Source organism: Macrotis lagotis, chromosome 2 (assembly GCF_037893015.1).
Source record: "Macrotis lagotis isolate mMagLag1 chromosome 2, bilby.v1.9.chrom.fasta, whole genome shotgun sequence".
NCBI lineage: Eukaryota > Metazoa > Chordata > Mammalia > Peramelemorphia > Peramelidae > Macrotis > Macrotis lagotis.
Genome location: NC_133659.1, coordinates 333,426,252 through 333,448,301, shown reverse-complemented (window position 1 = coordinate 333,448,301; position 22,050 = coordinate 333,426,252). Strand labels below are relative to the sequence as shown.

Sequence of the window (22,050 nt, the reverse complement as noted above, 5' to 3'; positions counted from 1 at the left end):
GGAGACCTTCCTAATCCCATCCACCACCCCCAGCCCTAGTTTGGGACACAGCACCATGCTCGACTTTAAAGAAAGGATGAAAAGGCAGAGAAAGGCAAGTGATGCCTGTGTATGCACAATTCAATTTCTTCATATATTGTAGACTAAGAATGATGGGGCTGGGATGGAGGACAACAGGGCCCCTTGGGGACAAGAAGAGTGTCAGTTCCCTCCCTCAACCACAAAGTTGCAATTTATGGAGAGATAAGGCAAAAACCTTAATCCCAACTTATCAGAGAACATTACCTACCATGTTAGGTATGCCTGCTCCAGGAACAGGTTTTTTGTCCATTGAAAACTGGGGTAAGCTGTTGGGTATTCCAGCTTTGTTTTGCATCTGAGGTCCCAGTCCACCGGCTCCAATCTGTTGAGCAGAGTTTTGACTATATGGCGGACCATAAGGATTGGGATTGTTCATTATTCCCATCTAGTAATGACAAAGAGAGGCAGAATTTAAATTATTATGTCAATTAAATAACCATTCATCTTTTATAGATAATCTGAGTAATGAAGGCATTTTTTTAAAGGAAACGCACTTCTGAACCACCTAAGTGGCCGTGATAGACATCAACAGAATCCTATGCTCTTAAAAGAGAAAAGGTTCGAAGTACTTCTGAATTACATACTAAGGATTTGAAAACTAAATACTATTAGGCAGAAAATGTTTGGGGGAAGAAATTTATTAAGTCATGTGTGTTTACATTCTATATAAAGCTAATGGTTAATCATCTATAAGCCCACAAATAATTTTCAAAGCACCTCCTTTTAACAATACATTAATTAGATTTAACAAATTTTCCCCAAATGTATTTTGGTAGACATGTAGGCTTCATAAATAACAATGGATTTTTCCAGGGGCTTCTTCCTCTTCCTCTGGTTTCCCACTTTATGCTTGGCATTCTGACAGGGCATCCCCATTTGACTCGGGCCTCAAACCCAGACAATCCTAAAGTCTCAGTTGGAGTCTCACCAAGGTTCGGCTAAAATCTGAGATCTACTTAAAGGGCAATAGGCCACAGGTCTGTGTGCTCTCCTAGTCTACTACCTCCCCCAAGGAAGGCAAAGCCACCTAAAATAGAAAGGACCACTCCCATGAGTGGGTCTCCCTAAATAAGAACCAAGGCCTTCGCCAAGCAATGGACTGCTCGGGCAGGGCTGAGGATCCCTTCTGATCAAGTGTAAGTGTAAGGAGGCAAGTATATTTCAACTATATCAAGAAAGGTCAGGGAGTCAGGGGAGAAATGGCCTAAGCAATGAAAAACAAACCATATCAACAAGTATCTATTTAAAGAATAAAGCTTAACTCCCATGCCAGGACCACTGAGAACCCAAACCAGTCAAAAACAACTTGGGAAAGAGAACAAAGTAGTAAGGGAGAAGATTGGCTCTCCAGCACATGAAACATTTTTAAGGTTAATCTGAATTATTAGCATTTCTTTCGATAGTATTCTTAAGTCTACAATGAAAAACCATTTGTAAATATTCACACTCAGAAATGAACAATTACCCTGAGCCGTTTTGAGTGGGCACCCAACACACCTCTTGAAATTGGCCCGATTTAAGCTGGATTAAGCTTCCCCTTCCATTTCTGCTGCTACCTACTGGTGTCATACAAATGATTGTTGGAAAATCCCCTAACAAATAATGAAGAAATTCCACCTCAATCACAGGAAGCCGGGAGTGGAGCTTCTAGGGAAATAATTACTCCAAATAGAATTTTATTGTGCAATAGATGCAAGGAATTAAGAAGCCCAAACTGATGCAGAGTAAAATCAGCAGAACCCCAACCAAGTGACAATGATTTCAATGAAAAATGACCAAACTTTCAAAATCTGAAAAACTAAAAGTTGGACCGGAGATTAGTCAATCAAAGGTGAGGGTTACTCCAGACTCATCATCCACACTAGCAGAGGGAAGCTTTTCCAGGGGGAGGTGCCAGCCAACATGCAGAATCTAAGAGCCCGTTTCAGCCCTTCTCCCAAGGGGACCAAGGGTGCTGCAGAACTAAGTATGGGAAGTTGGACGCAGAGCACAGCCCCGGTGTGCGCTCACTTGGTTCCTTACTATGAAACTAGCTGGCATCATAGACTGACAAGGGAGCTTTCACAGCTGTATTACAGATTAAAACTATATATCCCAGGAATGGCATGCTCTTTTTCACTTAGTACAGAAGGAATGAAAGACAGAGATTTTCAATGCAAAAACAGTTTTCTCTAAAGGATTTCTGGTTCTGGAGACCTGCACAACTGAAAAATTACTTCCCAAAAGAGAGTACAGTATTTACAGCACAAGGAGGCAACTGGAAGATTTAACTACCTTCAAGCTCAAGGTGAACAGAGTCCTGGAAACTGGACAATTGATTAGTTCTTCTTTAGGATCTCTTGCTATTAAAGGGAAATTCTTCGACTATTTGTGTTAGAATTATGGGCTCCCCAGGCTTTCAGCAAACTGCTTTTCCTTATCAGAGGTGGGTTGGGACCCACTGCTTCTGACCAGGAATGGTAATAATTGATAGCCTTTACGGAAACTAGAGTTGTTTCTGAGGGCTTCTGAAAGGCTAAAGAGACCTGATCGTGAACAAAAACACCCCAGAAGTCCTTCACAGTTGCTATTTTTTATTTTAAAAACCCTTCATTTCAAAATTTAGAACTGGTACTCAGCAAACTATCTTGGTATCCCAGGGAAAAGAACGTCCACTCCACAGTGAGTGTGAGTCTGTTAGAATATTCTATGTAGGGACAAGGATGCATGTTTTCCTCTCTTTGAGGCTAAGACTGATCACTGAAATTACAGAGCATTTCAGGTTTGGTTTAGTTTCTTCCCATGTCTGTGGTCACTGAAGACATATTTCCTGTGTCTGTCATCAGTGCTTTGTACTAAAATTCAATTACATCCACGTCCTCCAATTTGCTTAGCCATCTTAACACTCAGGGTCATAGCCTATCTGGCCTGGATCATTCAGAATGGATGGCTTCCAGCCCTACCAACAGCACCTCTCCAACATCACCTACTCCTCATTTTTAATCATCTTGGACAATTTGGGGATTGTGTAGAGCTGAAATTTTCTCATGATTGGTGATATGGAACAATCTTCCAAATGGTTGCTCACAGTTCTTTGATCACTTATGCATGGATGAAAAGATCTGCTGTAGAGATTTCATGTCTTTTTCAAATTGCTTCAAATACTGGATTTTAAAGATCTCGCCCAATTCCCACCCTGTCTCCTTAGCCTTGTTGTAAGACTTAAAATTTCAAGTAAAGCAATCTATTTATTGTTTTCTCTTGTAACTGAGCAGCTGGTTGGGACAACATCCAGTCCCCTCCCTGCTCTATCTTCTTTCTTTCCCAATTTTGTAAAGCCCAACTGGGGGCAGCTCTTGCCCAGGGCTCATAATCAGTGGTGGATTCTTTCTTATCTAATCTGTACAGCCACCAATGAGAGTGAAAAACCCAATCACTGGCACAAAATACTTCTACTGACTATACTTTGGGACCACAAATGAAAGACACCTTAGGAATCCAGAATTAAATGCTCCCAACAAGTTTCAGTGAAGGTTCATTTTAATACCTATGTATGTGTTTCCTTTTTTAACCTATTTTGAGTTTAATAAGCATTTAATGCAAAATTGCATTGTGTTATTGTTACTGGAAAAAGCTAAGAAGAGAGGAGGTCTTCAAAATCACCTTGCAGTGATGTATCATCCCCAGTTCCTTAATTCAGAATTAACTTTCTATCTTCACAGAATTCGACAGATTCTGCAGAGTACTTTTGTGACAATAGTATTGAGAGGCAAACAATTAATGAATGTAGGAAGGTACTTTAAAAATGAAGAAAAGGGGTTTGGGGAGGTTGTGCCATAAAGTCAAACTAGAATTGCCAAACCATTTCTAAGCTCAGAGCCTGTCCTATTAAGTTTATCAGTGTTAAGATATCACCTCTCCAGCCCAATGTTAACTGAACCAGCTCTGGAGTCACAAGGATCTGAGTTCAAATTTGATCTTAGAGATGCTTGCTATGTGACCCTGGGCAAGTCGCTTAACTCTTATTTGCCTTTGTTTCCTCAATAGTAAAATGAATTGGAGAAGGAAATGGCTAACCCCACTCCAATATCTGTCAAGAAAACCCTAATTGGGTCAACAAAGAATTGAGACATGATTGAAAAAACCCACTGAACATCAACAAGAAAGTTTGTGAGACTTAGGTGAACAGAACCAGTCAAGAGGGTGATCACAACAATGTAAATGGGACAATGCACCACAGAACAATTCCATGGGAATGTGACAGAATAAGCAAAGACAGGTTTGGTCTATTTAAAAAAGTTGTGAGAAAGATACCTCTTGGCCACCTCTTTGCAGAGGGGGAAGAGGTCCACGAGTGTAGGATATTCAAACAATCAATAAGCATTCTTAGAATGCACATTAAAAAAAATTTTTTGGATGTATTGTCCAGTTCTGCTTTTTCCACAAAAATATTCTTTATTAAAAATAACTGGTATAAGGGGGTGGCTAGGTGGCCCAGTGGATAGAGCACCAGCCTTGGAGTCAGGAATTCAAATCTGGCCTCAGACACTTGATAATTACCTAGCCATTGTGGCCTTGGACAAGTCACTCAAACCCATTGCCTTGGAAAACCTAAATAAATAAATAAATAAATAAACAAACAAACAAACAAACAAACAAATAAATAAATGGCTGGTATATCAAATGGCTCTCCGAGAGGAGGTATAACAGGCCCTGATCCAATAAATCTTTGTTGTTCATGGGTTTTTCCCCTGAAAATCTGTAAAGGCCATCGATTATTGCCATTGCTGGTCAGAAGCAGTGGGTTCCAACCCACCTCTGATAAAGAAAAGCAGTTTGTTGAAACTCCCATCAGCTCATTTTAAAGATGAGGTAATTGGGGCAGAGTTAAATGACTTGCCCAGGGTCATACAGATAGCAAGTGGACTCTTAGTCATTTTGGCCTACTGTGTTCTTATCTTCAAGAACCTTCCATTATATTGGGAAAAACCACAATTACCCTTCCATATTAGTAACAGATGTGTTACCCAGAGTAGGGTGATTCATGGAGACTGTGAGCAAATTAAACTAGGAAGGGAAGGGAAGTTAAAGATTCCAGCTACAGTGGTGAGATGGGGTGCATTCCAGATGTGAGGAATGTTCTATGTATAAGAATGGAGATGGGAAACAGGGGTCAAGGGGGTCAATTTTGTCAGACATAAATTACATGAGAGCACACAACGGACAAGGCTCTAAGTCTGCCAAGGCTGAGGGTGTGAATATCAAGAGGAGCCATGGAGTTTGTAGGGCAGCAGAGTGACTAGTTAAGACCCAGGGGTTATCATTTTGGCATCTGAAAGAAGGATTAGAGAGATGAGAGACCAATGAGTAGATATGACCTGGACTTGACTTCAATCAAGTAGTGCTAACTATTGACCTTTACTTGTCCAAACTTAAGGGTCTCTGAAAAGGCTCTTTCCCCTATCACCAAATAATGAAATTATCAACATAATTTTAAAAAACCATCCATGCAAGGAAAAGTCATCTACATCTTATTGCTAGTCTCAAAATGCACAACATGGAGTTACTTTTCAAGGCGTCTGGGGTCTTGGTGAACAAAACGAGAAGAAATGCTAACAAGAAATGTGCAAGGAGGAATCAGAAATCCTGTTACCCACATTCTTACCTTGCTCAAAGCTCCTCCAGGCTGTGGACCCCTGAGTCCAGCTTGTCCTCCCATCTGGGGAGACCCTTGTGGCAGCGGCTCGGGCAGTAAATTGCCTGCATTTCCCATGCCTTGGTTTGGATAGGGCATGTTGGGCCGCCCCCTGCCTGCTCCAATGGAACCGTTCATGACTTGACTTGGCATCATCCCCTGTCCATTGCCTGTGGCTAACATGCCAGGATTCAGGCTGGCACCCATGCCTGTGTTCATTCCTAGTCCAGGCTGATTCACTGGACTGTTCACTCCTGGGATCATACCAGCAGCAGACTGTGCAGAAGGACCTTGATTTGGTCCACTGGCACCCACTCCCATGTTAGGAGAAGTCAAGCCAGCCTGGCCCATGGGGCTTTTGACCATGCTATTCAATATTCCCATTCCAGGACTGTTCTGCTGGGCTTGAGTAGCCATGCCCTGGCCAGGACCACCAACTCCCATATTGAGATTCGGAGAACTGCCAGCCCGTAACAATTCAGAAAGCTGTTTATGTTTCGAGGCAGCGTCTTGTGCTATGCTAAGACTTGTCTGGAGCTGACTAATGTCACCACCATTGGTAAGTCCCAAATCTGATGAGTTGATTAATTCATCTGGTAAATCGTGTTCTAAGTCAAACAAGGATCCAAAATCTAGAAAAGAAAAAGAAAAAGGAAAAAGAAAAAATTAAGGCTTAGCAAACAAGGAGGCCCAGAGCTCAAGCAGCAACTTTCAGAGTCTGAAACCATGGAAAACGTTTTCACACTTCATCTCATGGAACCCCAAGTCAAGTAAGTCTTAAGGGGCCAAATGGCAGGAACGACTCTACTCTGTGGGGGAGCCACCTAACAATGTACAACAAGTGGCACCAGACTCACTTCCTGATCAGTGAACCTACAAGGAATATATATAATACAGAGACTTGAAGTACACAACTACTTGTAGTTAGTTATGCTATTTATAACACACAGAAAAGGGGAATTTACATCTTTTAATGGTGAAATAGCCAAAGAAATAGCAACGTAATGGAATATTGGACCACAGAAGATGACAATAAAATATAAAGAAATAGACAAAAAATGCCAATAATATATACCCCATAAACTGACAGTTCTCCATGAGTGGCCAAGGAGTAAGCCAAAATCAGAATAAGACTTCTAGGTCTTCTGGGGGTGTATATGGGTGTCTGTTTGGCTGGATTGTGCATATATGTTGAAGGAAAAGTGTGGGAGACAATAAAGCTCAAAAAATTAATCTTAAAAATTATGATAAACAAAAATCAAGTAGAGAGAAAGATTATAGGCAAATGTATTGTTTTTGAAAGTCTACAGTATTTTCCCCATTAAATGAAAAAGCTAGATTTTATGTTTTTATTGGAGGGGGAAGGTCATAACTCATCTTACAGCATTTGGTAAGGAAAAATGAAAATGCCAATATGAGTTTAGTTTGTTCTATAACCTGCTGCTCAATAAACATCTTATGGACTCACAGGAACAGATACCAACATTTGTATTAAAGATGGTCTTGGTACTATCTCATTATAAGAACTAGACACTGCTCTAATTCACAGTACTAAAGCACTGTCATATATACCCTTCACATAAGACACAAGCTGGCTCCAGTGGCCCACCCCCACATTGGCTTTAAATCTGTATACAGGGCTTGCCCCACTTCCTCTTAAGATGACTGGATGAGACAGTGTGAAGAGAACAAGAACTGGTCTCTTAAAGTTGGCCAATCATTTTGACTTCCTCCATTTTACTTTCTCACAAACTATACCTACTAGGGTCATACATTCACTATGTCATGACCTGAGAAATACAATTCTAACCTGAAAAGAAATTGTTTCTAAATAGAAGCAATTAAAACCCATTACAACAAATTCTACCTGGGAACATTAATTTTTTCATTATGAGGAGATTTCACTGTAATTATAAATAAGGGAAGGTCATAGAATCATGAGCGTCTGCCATCACCGCCCAAGGCAATAAGTGTAAGGAGGCTCTGTAGCTCCCTATCTGTGTGTCCCACTGCCACTTCTCAATCTGGGATGTGAACTACAAGATGAAATGATACCCACTGACCATCAGATCTAGAGGCAATGAATAACCAAGATGCTTAGGAGTTGATTAAATGAAGACCTCAAAACTCAAGGCTTCAGGAGCTGTTAAGAGGGTGAGGAAAAACCACAGGGAAGGCTACAGTAGAAGACAGGAAAATGGATAAGGGTGCCTGTGATGGACAGCTGTCCATGCTCAGTAGTGGCATAATGGTATCATGACAGTGCTGGGCAGAGCTGCACTCTACTACTACTACTACTACTACTACTACTACTGGGGGACTTGCAGCTATTCATTTTCTCTTGGGCCCTCAATTTTTAAAAATCTGCAAGAGAAGGGACTGGAATAGATCATTTTCATATCCCCCCATCTCCAGATCTTATGAAATTTATTATAGTACTGTATTCTAAGAGGAGTCTCCAACTGGAAATATGTAAACTTTCGTTTAATTTCCTACATTGTCTCATACCAAATATCAGTTCTTCATGGCCCTGCATTCTCATGCTAAAGAAGCCACCCTGAAAAGATCTGGAAGAGGGCATCTGTAGCTTCCTGCATGCCAGGTGCCACCAAAAATCAAGCCAGTAAATTCGGGGGGGTGGGGATGATCTAGCACACACTCCAGCAAAGTGGGCCATTGCCTGCTACCACATATGAAGGCAGGTGGCTGAGGTGGGTGTTTGTGGGAGAAGGACCGTAAAGACAAAGATGCGGGCTTCATGAAGCTGTTGGATTGCGTGAGCATAAGAATAAGGATATTGTCCACCGCCACAGGGCCACACAAATGGTTCAGGTCCTGGTATTCCTTACTTCAAAGCATGAAAAAGAAGAGCTTTGGAGAAGTTGGAGGAGGCAGAAAAGCTCAGTCTGTGTCAGAGCATCTCCAGGTGGGCCCAGTCACTACATTGGGAAACCCAAGAAGGCTGGAAGAGAATCACCAAGTGCCCACCCTCCATGCCAGTCCAGGCAAGGAGCCGACTTGCTGATTTAAAGCAGACCAGACTTCCCACCCAATTAATTGGCACCTATTATCTTCTCTCTAATCAAACTCTATAGAGATTACTGAGTTGGGGGAAGAGGGGAGGAGGAACCTAGGTATATAGGGGTGGGGTGGGGTGTGAGGTGATGTCCTAATGTACATGAGAAATATTGGACTGTGGTCTTCTCACCCACCAGGGGCTGTGCCTAGGCACTTGAGACATGAGAAAGTTAAATTTCTAAGTTCTGATATTCAAGTCACTCTAATTGAAGGGGGCAGACACATTTTAGAAAGCTGTGATTTGTAATAAAAGGCCAAGTTTAGTTGTCAGAAAAGTCCACTTTAGCATTGATGATTTTCTCCTCCAGTCCTTGACCACCAAGCTCTCAATGGAGCAGGGTAGGCAGGCCAAACAAGCCAGAGGAGCATTAGATCCAAGGCAGCCAGTGCCACAGGAGAGAACGAGCCTCATGTGTAATTAAGCTACTACACACTAAATGGACAAGGAGCTTTAGAAGGTTAGGAGAACAGCAGAGAACACAAACCTAGGAGACTGAGTTCTTCTTGTACTAGAACTAGTTCTCTACTATGAGTGGAAACTATTCCTCCTAGCAGATCTGACATCAGTCCCAAAATCGAAATTATGAAGGCTAAGTGGCACAGAGGATCAAGCACCAGGCCTGGAGTCAAAGACTCATCTTTCTGAATTCAAATCTGGCCTCAGACACTTCCAAGCTGTGAGACCCTGGGCAAGGCATTTCACTCTGCTTGCCTCAGTTTCCTCTTCTGTAAAATGAGCCAGAGAGGGAAATGGCAAACCGCTTCAGTATCTTTGCCAAGAACAAAAGGGGTCACAGTTAAAACAATTGAATAGCAATTATTAAAGAAGAGTTTCAGATGGTAGTTAGCTAAGGAAGGCAAAATGCCAATGCCTAGCTGAAGGCAGGGAGACCCTGGGCAAGTTACTTATCTCACTCAGATTAAGTTTCCTTGTCTATAAAATGGAGATAACAACAGGATCTAACCTAACTCTCAGAATCATTCCAAGAATCAGATGAGAGGTTGGAAAGGCACTGTTAGCATAGTACCTGTCACTCTGTATAAATGGTAGATAAAGATAAGGAAAAAAAAAAGAAATTAATTCTTAACTTCTTGTCTTTCTTATCCAGAACTCTATCTGTACATTTACAGATTTTCTAACTGGTTTAAAAAAATCTCCCTATGACTTAAGTATCAGGGGCATTTCAACCCACTTTTTTAAAAAGCTACAAAGTCATACAAATTAGGAGATCAAGTTCCACGTCCTGTTTTAGGTGGGGATCTAGACCAAATGAAATAATCCTGCCATTATGAAGGAGCTGACAGCACGTCCACAGTCAAGTCAAAGTTGTAGGGGAAGGTTCTAGCAGAGAGGGTGCCTAGAGAGTCTACATGAACAAAGAAGAGCTTCCAGGAAGCAAGTAACCTGGCAAAGGAACAATTTCGATAGAAAAATCAGTATCGCTAGCAATGAAAAATGCATGGAGGAAAACCATTAAGAAGGTTGGAAATAATGAAAGGATTAGGAAAATCACTCTGGCAGTCATTTGGAAGGTATACTGGAGTGAGGAGAGATAGGAGGCTACTGAAATAGTCCAGGCAAGAGATGATGAAGGTCTGATCTAGGTGGTAGTGATAAGTAGAAGGGACTACCTAGAGATGTGATAGAAATAGCAATCGTTTACAATTTACGAAAATGAGAAGGCTACTCATTAGACTTGCTGAATTTGAGATGAGTTCAGAGGAGCAAAACAAGAATGGACATTGAAATAACCGAAACCATAGGTGTTGACGGATAAGGTAATCTAGGGAGAAAATTGAGAGAGGACCCCGGACAGAGGTTTGTGGCGAGTCCTGGTTAGAGGAATGTGACATGGATGATGATCTGGCAAAGAAATGGTCAATAATAAAGACAGGCAATATGTATTTATCTCTTTAGGTTTTAAAAAAAATTATTCGAGCTATGGACCTCACTTGAGACAAAGGAGATAAGAGAGAAAGCGGTGTCTTTAGCACCGATGCTACCCTCTTCCTGCCAGGTGTGACAGGTCCAAACTGCAGGATGAAACATACAATTTGGGAATATGACAAAGTGTTGCTTATTATCTGTTAAAGGGGCACTAGATCTGGAGCTGCAAAAGCCGAGTTCAAATCTGGTCTCAGATATTTATTAGTTGTATAGCTCTGGGAAAGTCATTTAACCTGTTTGCCTGTTTCCTCCTGTTGTAAAATAGGCAGAGTAACAATATTTGTGAGGTGCTTAGCATATATGCCAAAAATATGTATGTACTTTGGCTAGAGGCAGACTATACAAAATAAAAGTGTGACATGAAAGTGTGACACAGAAAGAGCTTGGTTCCATTAATTCCAGTTCAATTAATGTGCAATTCAATTTAGTGCCTATTATAAAGTGATAAAGGTTGAATGTAATGAGTCAAAACTTGATTAATGGGAGGGCTGGCTGGAAGTCTATGTCACACCTGTGGATGAGGCAAACGTTGGGTAAGAAAATGAACAAAAAGACCAATAGTGCAGATGGACGCACCGCCGGCACCAAAAAGAAAAAAAAAACTTGTCCTTATTACATTAGAATAAAAATGTGACATAATAAAATGATATTAACATGCTATTAGTCATTTTTGAAGAGGACAGAGTGAAAGGAGAGAGAAAATATAATAGATGGTAGTGGGGAGGAATGGATGGAGGGAATTACAATCAGCAACAGCAACTGTGGAACAATATGGAAGCAACTTCTATGATGGATTTATGATAAAGAATGTGACTCACCTGAGATAGAGCTGATGGTATCAGAACACAGACTGAAACACATTTTTTTCCTCTTTCTTTTACTTTATTTCTCATGAGGTTTTATATTTTTTGTGGGGGAGGGGTATTATATTTACTTTTAAAAAAGAATATTTTAGTATTGTGTAAATGAAATCTTTAAAAAACAAAAAAAAATCCATGCTATTTATTAGTAACTAAAAGAGAAAGAGATGTTGGCATGCCTGAATCAAAGTTATTTAAAGTATTCCTGATCTTAGACAGCGCCATGGGTCATCCAATTGCATTGGTTCATTGTGATGGTAACACAGGCAAATTCAGAAAAGGAAAAGGCCTACTCAAGGAAGCAGATTCTGAGAAAGGAGACTGGCCAATGGACCCAACTAGAATACCATGTAGGTCATATAATAACTTGATTTTCAGGGCAGTTCGGTGATGCAGTGGATAAAGCCTTGGAGTCAGGAGGACCCTGAGTTCAAATCTGGCCTCAAGCATTTAATTAATTGCACAGACCTAACTGTGTGACCATGGGCAGGTCACTGAACCCCACTGCCTTGCAAAAAAAAAAAAAGTAACTAGATTTTCATCTTATCATTAGTGTTGATATTCAAGTTTTTTTTTTAAAATTTAGCTTTCTTATACTATTACTTTGTGATAAGCTTGAATATAAAGCTTTTCTTATCCTTTGTTGTTATATTAATAAACAGATGAACTTTTCTTAAGATGTATTTCCATTGAGCTGGAATTATGTTTTGCAACTTGGAATTGTGTCATAACAAAATCATTGTGCTCAGTTGAAATTCTCTTTTCCCGTTCTACTTTGTCCATGGAAGTGTTCTTTAAATTTGGAATTAAGAGATCACTGGTAAGTTGAACATTTCTCCAAAGAACTGCTATCAACTTTTGCTATTAAACTATCAATAACCAGGGGCAGCTAGGTGGTGCAGTGAATAGAGCACTAGCCATGGAGTCAGGAGTTCCAAAGTTCAAATCTGGCCTCAGATATTTACTAATTATCTAGCTGTGTGACCTTGAGCAAGTCACTTTACCCCAGTGCCTTGCCAAAAAAACCCCCCAAAAACCCCAACAACACCTCAACGATTCATAACCATTTGAAAAAAAAAAGTCCTCAAATCAAATCAAAACAACTCTGAGCCTAACTCTTTCAGTAAACTGAAGGGTCAATGTTTGAAGGGTTGTACAAAGAGGCATTATTCTAGAGCTCTGAAATAATATACTTATTCTGGAAAGTAATCTGAAATTATGTCGAGTGACTCAAGTGTCCAGATCCTTAGCACCTAGAAATTTCAATGGAAGACATCTTCTTCTCTTTCAGGGGTCAACGATAAAAACAAATATATTCCAAAACATTTATAGCAACCCTTTTTTTGATAGTAGTAAAGAAATGGAAACAAAGTAAACACCAACCAACTGGGAAATGTTTAGACAAACTGTGGTAAATGTAAATGAATACTGCTACACTGTAAATAAAGATGAATAGGATGGCCATGAGAAGATGCAATGTAAATTGAACAGAGTCAGGAGAAAAGGAGAGATTTGCAGAGAAGGAACTTAAGAAATGGGAGGCGTGAGTGTAAGTAGCAGGAAAAGAAGTCAGTAAAGAGGGAGAAATTAATGAAAGGGGCAGAGGAGAGTGGAGAAGATAGGTTTATAGAGGGGCTGGCCTTGGCAAGGACCCCGAGGATGACAGTCACTCAGCGGAAACTGAATGGCACAAGGGAAGGGTAATTTCTACTTGGGTAGCTATGTAACAGTAATACATGTATTTAGAACTTAGAAATAAACATATCGGGGTACATGCTCACCAATGTTCACTGCTGGGGTGCCCAGGGCAAAAAAAGTTTGGCAACCCCAGTCTAGATAATTGAAAGGACCATGTAAACAACTGTGCAGGCTAACCAATTTAATGTATTAAAAAAGGCATCTTCTCTGCTCATTTTTAGGACTATCCACGAATAAATGTAATCAATTCATTCAATGCCACATTCACAAAGGGTCTCAAATCTCAAGTTAAATAGCAGTTAACCTTCAGATGAAAAAAATCATTTTGCCCAAATAGTTGCCCATTTCAGCAGAAGACGGCACTGAAGAGATTGGTGCTCTCATAGATCAACTTATGACTCTAGGACTTGCTCACAAATGTGGAGTAGGAAGAGAGTGATCTAGTCAAGCCCCCCATTTAAAGAATGGGTTCTCGAGTTTAATAAACAAGAACCCCCCCATCCTAGACCATCTCATCCTACTTTAACACAAGAAAAAAAAAATCTTCTCCAGTAGAAGGAACTGTATGGCTTCTTTGTCCTGCCAGCTGGGGTAACTGTAAGTGCTGGCTGCTTCAATACTTCATTTTCTTCACTGGCCTGGTTTCTATAGATAATTATTGATCAAACCAGGACAATTTAAGCAATGTTAAAAACTCTTATTTAGTCTGGACTGGGAAGCAGGGTTTTCACCACTGATGGGTGAAATCTTTTGTCAAGGAAATGGACCCAATTTTAAGAGAATTTCTAGTAAATCCCACCCAGAAATCATACTAAATAGTAAACATAATTCTTATACAGGCTCAGGTTTGTTTTGAGCAGTTTCACTTCTAGGAACAATATTTTCATCTGTTCCAGGCTGTCATCTATGGTTCTTTTCTCTTAAATTTAGTAGGAAATCACTGCTACAACAAGGTATCCCAGTTCAGTCGATGATTCAATAAGCATTGATTACTAAGAGCCGTTGCTGTGCTAACACAAAGAGACAATCTGAGAGATAGGAGACAACATGCAAGCAAACTAGGCCCAGACATGCTCCAGAAAGGACAAAGGGAAGGCAATAGAATGAATCAAAACTGGGAAAGGCTTCCTGGAAGATGTGGGAGCAACAGCCCAGGGGCCAGTGTCACCCCCCCCCCCCCCCCCCCCCGCAATGGGGAAGAGGAAGAAGAGGGTGTAATTAGACTAGAAACAAGAGTTGGGAGGAGAAAGACTGTTAAAGACTTTTAACATCAGTAGACTATATTGCTGGAGGTGATGGGGAAAACTGAAGTTTAGCTGGGGGGGTAGTAGCAAATGAAGGATGAACTGGAACAGGGCAAGACTAGCTTTTTTTTTGTTTTGTTTTTTAAATTTTTTTTAGGTTTTTGCAAGGCAAATGGGGTTAAGTGGCTTGCCCAAGGCCACACAGCTGGGTAATTATTAAGTGTCTGAGACTGGATTTGAACCCAGGTACTCCTGACTCCAAGGCTGGTGCTTTATCCACTATGCCACCTAGCCGCCCCAAGAGACTAGTTTTTGAGGAAATAAGGCTTGCACCAGGGTGGTTGTAGTCATAGGAGAAAAGGGGCATATTTATATGATACTGCAAAGGTCTTGGCAACAAATATTCTATGACAAGTCAGAAAAAGTGAGATGTCAAAGGGGACCAGATTATAAGCTGAGGGGGAAATGTGGAAGGGGGAAGAGTTTGGGGAAAAATAACGAGTTTGAGTTTTGACATGTTGGATTTGAGATAGATGGCCTATGGGACAGTGATGATGGGGGTTGGAGGGGACCTAGAAATGTAATGAATGAAAATGGGAATGGGTCAAAGTACAGCCAGAGGTCCATGGGACATCAAATCTACTCAGCTGGAGGCCAACAGAGAAATAGATCTGAGAATCTTCAGCATCTGAGGAAAGAGATGTCATCACCAAGTGAAGTAGTACAAAAGGAAAGGCAGGTTCAGGATAGAGTCCTACGGGATACCCCCAGTTAGATGAGATTGACCCTGGGTTGGAATTGGGTTGGGGCCTGTGGCTATCTCTGCCCCAACAGTTGGGCCAAACCCAAGCAGACCCCCCTCACTCAGGACCAGCCAGTCTCCTCATTGTTCAAGTTCTAACAGACTAATCAGGACTTCTCAAGGAATTTGGCCCCAAAAGGTAGGAGATGGGATGACAATCAACAGGAATGGAAGGATCAAATGAAAGTGTCTTGAGGAAAGGGAAGGCCTGGGCCATTTGTAGGGAAGCAACCAGCAGACAACATCAGGTGGGAGGAGACTGGATGGAATCAGACCCCTCCTTGCTGTAGAGGGGCTGGCCTTAGTAAGGAGACTCATGAGGCCTGGGCAAACACCAAGCTAATAGCATCTGGATGATGTGACAAAAGGAGAAGAGGCTGAATGTAAAAGCAGCAGAGGTTCTCAGTTGAGAGGGTGGGGGCAGGGGGAGCTGTGAGAGATCTGAAGGGGGAAGGTTGGGAAGAATGGCTGGGGACAGAGCTCATTAAGGAAGTTGAGCAGTGAGGACCCAGCTGGGGTTGGATAACAAACTTGTGGTGGATCTCGTCCAGATGTTGATGTTTCTCCAGCTTCATTTAGCAGCACGTGTGCAGGAGAGGTTTGAGCAGTGTGAAAGGGGGAGGGGACCCCATGATAGGGCAAGTGAGCCAAACGGGGCAAGAGTGCTAATATAAGAAGCCAAGGGGAAGAGAAGACAATGTAAAATGGAACTGATTTGCTAGGGGATCAAGATAGGGAAAAGAGGCATATAGGAGAAAGGGAGGGGGGGGAGAGAGGGGGGGAGGGGGGAGAGGGGGGGGGGGAGAGAGAGAGAGAGAGAGAGAGAGAGAGAGAGCGAGAGCGCGAGCGCACACACAGAGATCTGTGATCAGACAAGGGAATGTCAGATTTCATGAACGTGAAAGAGTCTCTCTGTAGGGGGTGTCATGACAAAGGATAGGAATGACCATACCTACCTGTGAAGGTCCCTGAAGTAGGGTGGAAGAGCAGGAAAATCAGGGAACTGGGAAACCAGGAGGTGTTTGAGGGATCATCAGGATGTATGCTGAGGGGTGGGGGGGCGCGAGTCAGGTATTGAGGAAGTAGCAACTCAGGGAGGAAGGAAGTGTCTTGAGGTTTGCAGCAACAGCTACCAGGATTTTGATTAGGTGGGTGGGTGTGGGTTGAATGGTCTTCAAAGAAGAGTTTACTAAGCAATGATGGGAGAGGCCATGAGTCAAAGTGGGAATGTGCAACCAGTGCTGGAAAGGGGAGCCAAGGAGACAGTCATCAGTAATCTCAGTGAGAACCAAAGGTTGGAAGAAGCAGGAAAGAAAGATTGACAAGCAAGTTTTGTGATCTAAGGTGAGTGGCATTTGTTTAGGAGTTTGGAGAATGGGGAAAAGGACTGGGGTTTGGATGATCATTGTGACCAGGTGAAAGTCCATTAATTATTTAGTGAAAATTGCAGAGATACTTTTCAAATCATAATATTAAGACCATGGATGAAGGTTCTTTCAGAGCCTTGGATTCCAAGTTCAAGCAAGTTTGAGCAGAAGGCTTGCTGATATTCTCCATCCCCAAGATAGGAAACCTGATGGAACGGCACAGGGAAGAAGCCCTGGATAGTCAGACAGGACACTGAACAGAACTGGAAGGTCTGTCCACCTTTGCTCTTCTCATTGTTATCTGTGGCTGAAGATCAGGCAGGAGGGGCCACCTTACTTTGACTGAATCCTTGACCTATATAGCATGATCAGGTCTCTACAGTCCTAAAAACTGCTTTTACTAAACCCTCTATCATCTTTCCTTTCTCAATATCGAAGCTTATTGTCCATACCACCCCAGTTATACCACCTTTTACAATGTGGATTCAATCTAGTCCCAAATCTTATAACTCTACTGGAATTATTCTCTCAGTGATTACTGTTAATCATTGAGATGCCAAATCATAGAATCTGTCGGCTAATCTAGTCCAACAGATAGCTGAACAAGGATCTCTTTTATCCTGACAATTTGGATATTACACGACTGTTGCTTCTTAGACCCCCCCCACCCACCCCACCCCCCCCGGATCACAAAACCTCTACTTCTGGAGAGAGAGTGTCAAATCTACCTCTGGATAGTTCTAACTTTCCCTACTAGAGTCAAACTTACTCATTCCTCCTAGGGCTGAGGTCTTTAACCTGGAGCTGGTGAACCTGTTTACTATTTTGATGACTTTTCAATATAATAGGTTTCCACAGTAATCCCAAGAAAAACTTCACCAGACTGTCAGAGAGGTCCTAACACAAAAAAAGATTAAGAAAGTCCTTCAAATATTTGAAGGCAAATAAACTTACTAGAGGTTACACATTCTTATCATAGGTACTAACATCTGTATCCTACTCCACCCTACTTCACCCCCCTTCATTTCCACGCATACTTTTTAGTTACAATCTCTTTAGACTTGTAAGGGAGTTGTGTTCCAAGGTCCCTACCCGAATCAAAAAGTGAACTCTATGAGACTTTCAGGCCATTGATCAAATATGCTGACTACATCCTAGGACCAGCAGAGAGTCAATGTACGCTTAACCACTTGCTCACCTGGATATTCCTAATGACTCTTTAGGTCTGATTCTTCAACCAGTTCCAAATCCATTTGATCTAGTCCATATTTCTCATCTTTTACATCAGGATAGCATGGAGACTGTTAAATAATTTACTGGAATCCATATGCTTCCTTTATTACACTTTGAACTATTTTAGAAATTTTGTCCTAAAAAATAATGAAGTTAATCTGGCATATCACCATTGTCAAACCCATGTTGTATTTTAGTGGCTCCTATTTTTCTTTCTAAATACACACACTACATCTCTTTTAAAACATTTTAGAATCAAATCAAGTTCACTAACAGAAGATTGAAGATTCCTCTTCTGTCTCCCTTTGTGACCTTATGTATCAACATCTGAATGGTATCGTTTGGGAGGAATGGAAAAAAAGAAAATGCTCACTTTAAGTTCCTTAATCGATGCAAGGGGTCTGGCACTTTTTGCTTCAAAACAGACAAGTCTGCCCTTGAAATGAGGGGAGGAGGAAAAAGAGCTGAGCAAGGTTCGGCATGGTCAAGCAAACTCTAGAAAGAAAAGATCACCCACAACATAGAGTCCCAGGAGAGGCAGGGAGTGTCTACCCTTAAGTGACTTAATTTGTATAAGGCAAAAAAAATGGGTACAGAGAAAGAAAGATAAAAAAGAAAAGATAATTTTGGGGGGGAGAGACAGTAAATGGTGCTAGAACTGAGCTCCTGAGGGAAATTAAGAGTTTCAATAATATATTTTTATATTCTTTCCCTCCCACTGTCCTCCCCCCTGCCCCCAAAAAAGGAAGAGAGGGAGAAAAAAGAAGGTCCTCAACACTGATACACATAACCTAGCAAAATAACTTTCACACTGGCCATGGCTTAGAAGGCATAACTGCACTATCACTCTGCCACCGCTGGCTAGAGGTAGGTGATGTGACTCACCTTCAAGCTTCTGGACTTGTGGTTTATCAATGCAGCAATTAAAGTTCTGATCATCTTTCAAAGTCATTTTTCTCTATAATGTTTAATTGTATAAATTGCTCTTCTGGTTATACTCACTTTACTCTTCATCAATTCCTAAGTCTTTCCCAGAAAGTCCAAATTCTAAAAGGTACAATGAGAAGGGAATGCATCCTTTAGGGGAGGGCTGTCCAGTCTTACTTTTAAAAGTCTTTATTGAGACGATATTTTGATTTGCCATTTTATCGAGAGCTCTTGTGGCAGCCTGGTCCAGTTTGGTTTGGATTGTGGATATTGAGTAAGTGAAGGGAGAAGCAAAATATAAATATATAAAGCTAGAGAAAGAGGCTGGAGTCAGATTTGAAAAGGAGGTAAGAGGAAGCTGCTAGAGTGACTGAATAGAGGTCAGGTCTGTAGTTTAGGAATGGATGGATTGGAGAGTAGACCAATCAGTAGGCTTGTTCAGAGAAGGTAAGAAATGACAAGGTTCTAACTAGAGTGGGAAAAGGGACTTTTTGAAGGTGTGTGTCCTGGGTTACCTAGGTTCTATCTTTGTTCATTGGATTTTGTTCATAAATTAAGTTTGGTGAAGCAGACCCCTCTTTTCTTCATTAGAGAAGAGAAAAGGTACTTTTTTTCCCCCTTAAAGAATTCCATTTAAGGGGCAGCTAGGTGGTGCAGTGGATAGAGCACCAGCCCTGGAGTCTGGTGTACCTGGGTTCAAATCCAGTCTCAGGCACTTCATTAATAACCTAGCTGTGTGGCCTTGGGCAAGCCACTTAACCCCGTTCGCCTTGCAATTCCATTCAAGAGCTATTCCCTAGCCTAGTTTTGGATCAACAAGTCCTACACCTTAGGCCTTCTCTTCTCTCAGAATATGCTCTTCTACAATTGAGGAAGTATGTGTGTGCCCATTTGCCTTGTGGGTACCTCTCTAGCACAGGCTCGCATCATACTAGGTCTAGTTTAATACAAACTGTTCTTTCTGCCTTGTCATCCCTTCCTCCATCTTTGATGCCCATTCACTCAGAGGTCTTTGTAGTTCTGGTCCTCCGGTGTTAATCTCCCTCCCTCCTACCATGTTTTGGAGCCTATTGGCTTCTGGTTCTCAACCACCTCATGATGGATCACCTAGGTCCACCAGTGTAAAAATATGTCTTAAGAACAAGTCCCTCCTCTCTCCACAATCTCTCCCTTAATAATAATAAATACCCTTTGTTCTCACAGCTTCAGCATTTTGTTAGAAGACCAACACAAACGAATGATCAGTCTTCCTGGCTGCAAGGCCACCAACCTGCTCCCATCACTTTCCTATTTGTCCTTCTTCTCAATCATCAGAGACTTGCAAGAACAACCATCCACATAGCATGAGCTACTTTAATGGGGCCTCTGCCTCCACCCTCCCTTTCTTTCTTATCACTGCCAGATTGACTTATTTATTCAGATCTATAAACCTGGTTCTTCTCCTATTTCATCCTGCTTACAAATATTTCATTTGTTCCCTGGTGCTCGAACTCAGAACCTCCACAAAGAGATACCCCACTTGTTTCTTTCTGGCCTGATTTCCCACTCTGCATGATCTAGGCCCCAAAGGGGCTGTTCCTTATGCTCAAATTAATATTTTTTCCTTTGCCCCCACTAGTGTGCATGCTACTGAACTTTCTAAGACTTTAGAGGCTAAAACCAAAGCCCCCTCTCCCAGGAAACTGCCCAGGCCATGCCTCTTCCAGACACACCCAAGGTAGTTTGTTTACACTTGTACATATACCATCCAAACTATTATCACTGCAAGAGGAAGAACTTGTCTTGCCTAAACCTTTTATCTAGCTTGGTTTTTCAATGTCCTACATGTAATAATGCTACACAGAATGGCAAGAGAAAGTGAATGTTTTCCTTGAAATGCTGTTCTATGAAGACTCAGAATTCAGTATTGGGTCTACTGGGGACAGCAAAGTGTGCCATATGAAACTTCCTGAGAAACTGAGCCTCACAGCCCACCTCTTCTAGCATCGGGGGATGTCAGCCCAGTAACAGCCTGGTGACCAGATAGAAGTAAGGAGCTTCTGGAGCCCCCATCCTCAGTGTGGATGGCAGGTTCAGAAGGGCCTTCAAGGTCTTCTAGTCGATCCTTACTTGATAGGGAAAGAAAGACAAAGCCAACGTACTCTGTACTGAGCCACAAGAGAAACAGATGTCAACGTCAATTATTGATGCATCATCAATCACTGTTTTAAGGGCTCCAATGCAAAAAAAAAATTCTGCAGGATACTTTGCAAATCCTTTGTAATATAACTGGGGGAAAGGAAGACAGGAAGTGGAGTCTATTGGTTGACATACCCCTGGCTCCCTTTGCTAAGCACCTCAGGTCATGGAACCATCTTAGCTCCTGTATCCCCTGGCTAGTAGGGAACACCAATCTATTTCTTCTTATACATATGCTGAAGACAAAGTTGTAGAATACTATTAATCCCGTTTTCTTCAAACCTGAGCATTTAGAAAGCAGAGAATACCTCCGTGCCTAAGGAGCAAAACAGATTTCCTTTTTGGCAGTTGTAGAGAGCTCATGGGAGTCATGAGAATTGTTTCATTTTTGCATCCATTTTTAAGCTTTTTGCACTGTCTGATGGGATCTGCTGAGACAGAGGAAGAATTCGAGTACTAGAAAGCCAGCTCTTAACTAGTCCAATAATGAAGACAAGGAGATCTCAGAAAACAGAAACAGACAATTCATTGGGAAATGTCCATCTGTTCCCACTAAATATTTTGCCAACATGCTGGGAAAATGAAGGAGAGGCTGAGATCCTCTCAGACCCCCCACAGTGCTGCCCAAGTGCCCACCTCCAGGTCCAACCCAACCCAAGTGGGAGCTAAAGAATAAATACAAAGGTGAGCTTTTGCTTTTCATTTTTCCCACCTGGAGGGAAGGGAAGGCTTCCAAAAAGAAAAGGACCACGGAAAAGTATATTCAAAGTGCACAGAAGAAAATAGAAGGCCAGAAAGAAGGAAGCAGAGACAAAGGGCAGCTTTGAAATTCCTCCTGAATATATTCTAAACCTAACAGAAGCAAGTTGGTCATAACAATATTTGCAGTTTCATATGCAATCCTCTGAGCTCTACTGTGCATAAGGAAGGGGTAGCTTTGGTTGATGAAAGAATGAAATA

At 41.6% G+C, this 22,050-nt stretch overlaps 1 protein-coding gene across 2 annotated transcripts in view; it reads right to left on the bottom strand.

Moving 5' to 3' along the window:
* The window catches only part of EP300 (EP300 lysine acetyltransferase), an 80,229-nt gene that overhangs the window by 42,323 nt on the left and 15,856 nt on the right, over positions 1–22,050 (bottom strand). For both annotated transcript variants that reach the window (XM_074227009.1, XM_074227010.1), the window contains exons 2-3: positions 5,726–6,387; positions 290–466 (exon numbers count right to left, since the gene is read on the bottom strand). In XM_074227009.1, coding sequence (XP_074083110.1) covers positions 290–466; positions 5,726–6,387 — 839 coding nt within the window. The remainder of the gene's footprint in view (positions 1–289; positions 467–5,725; positions 6,388–22,050) is intronic.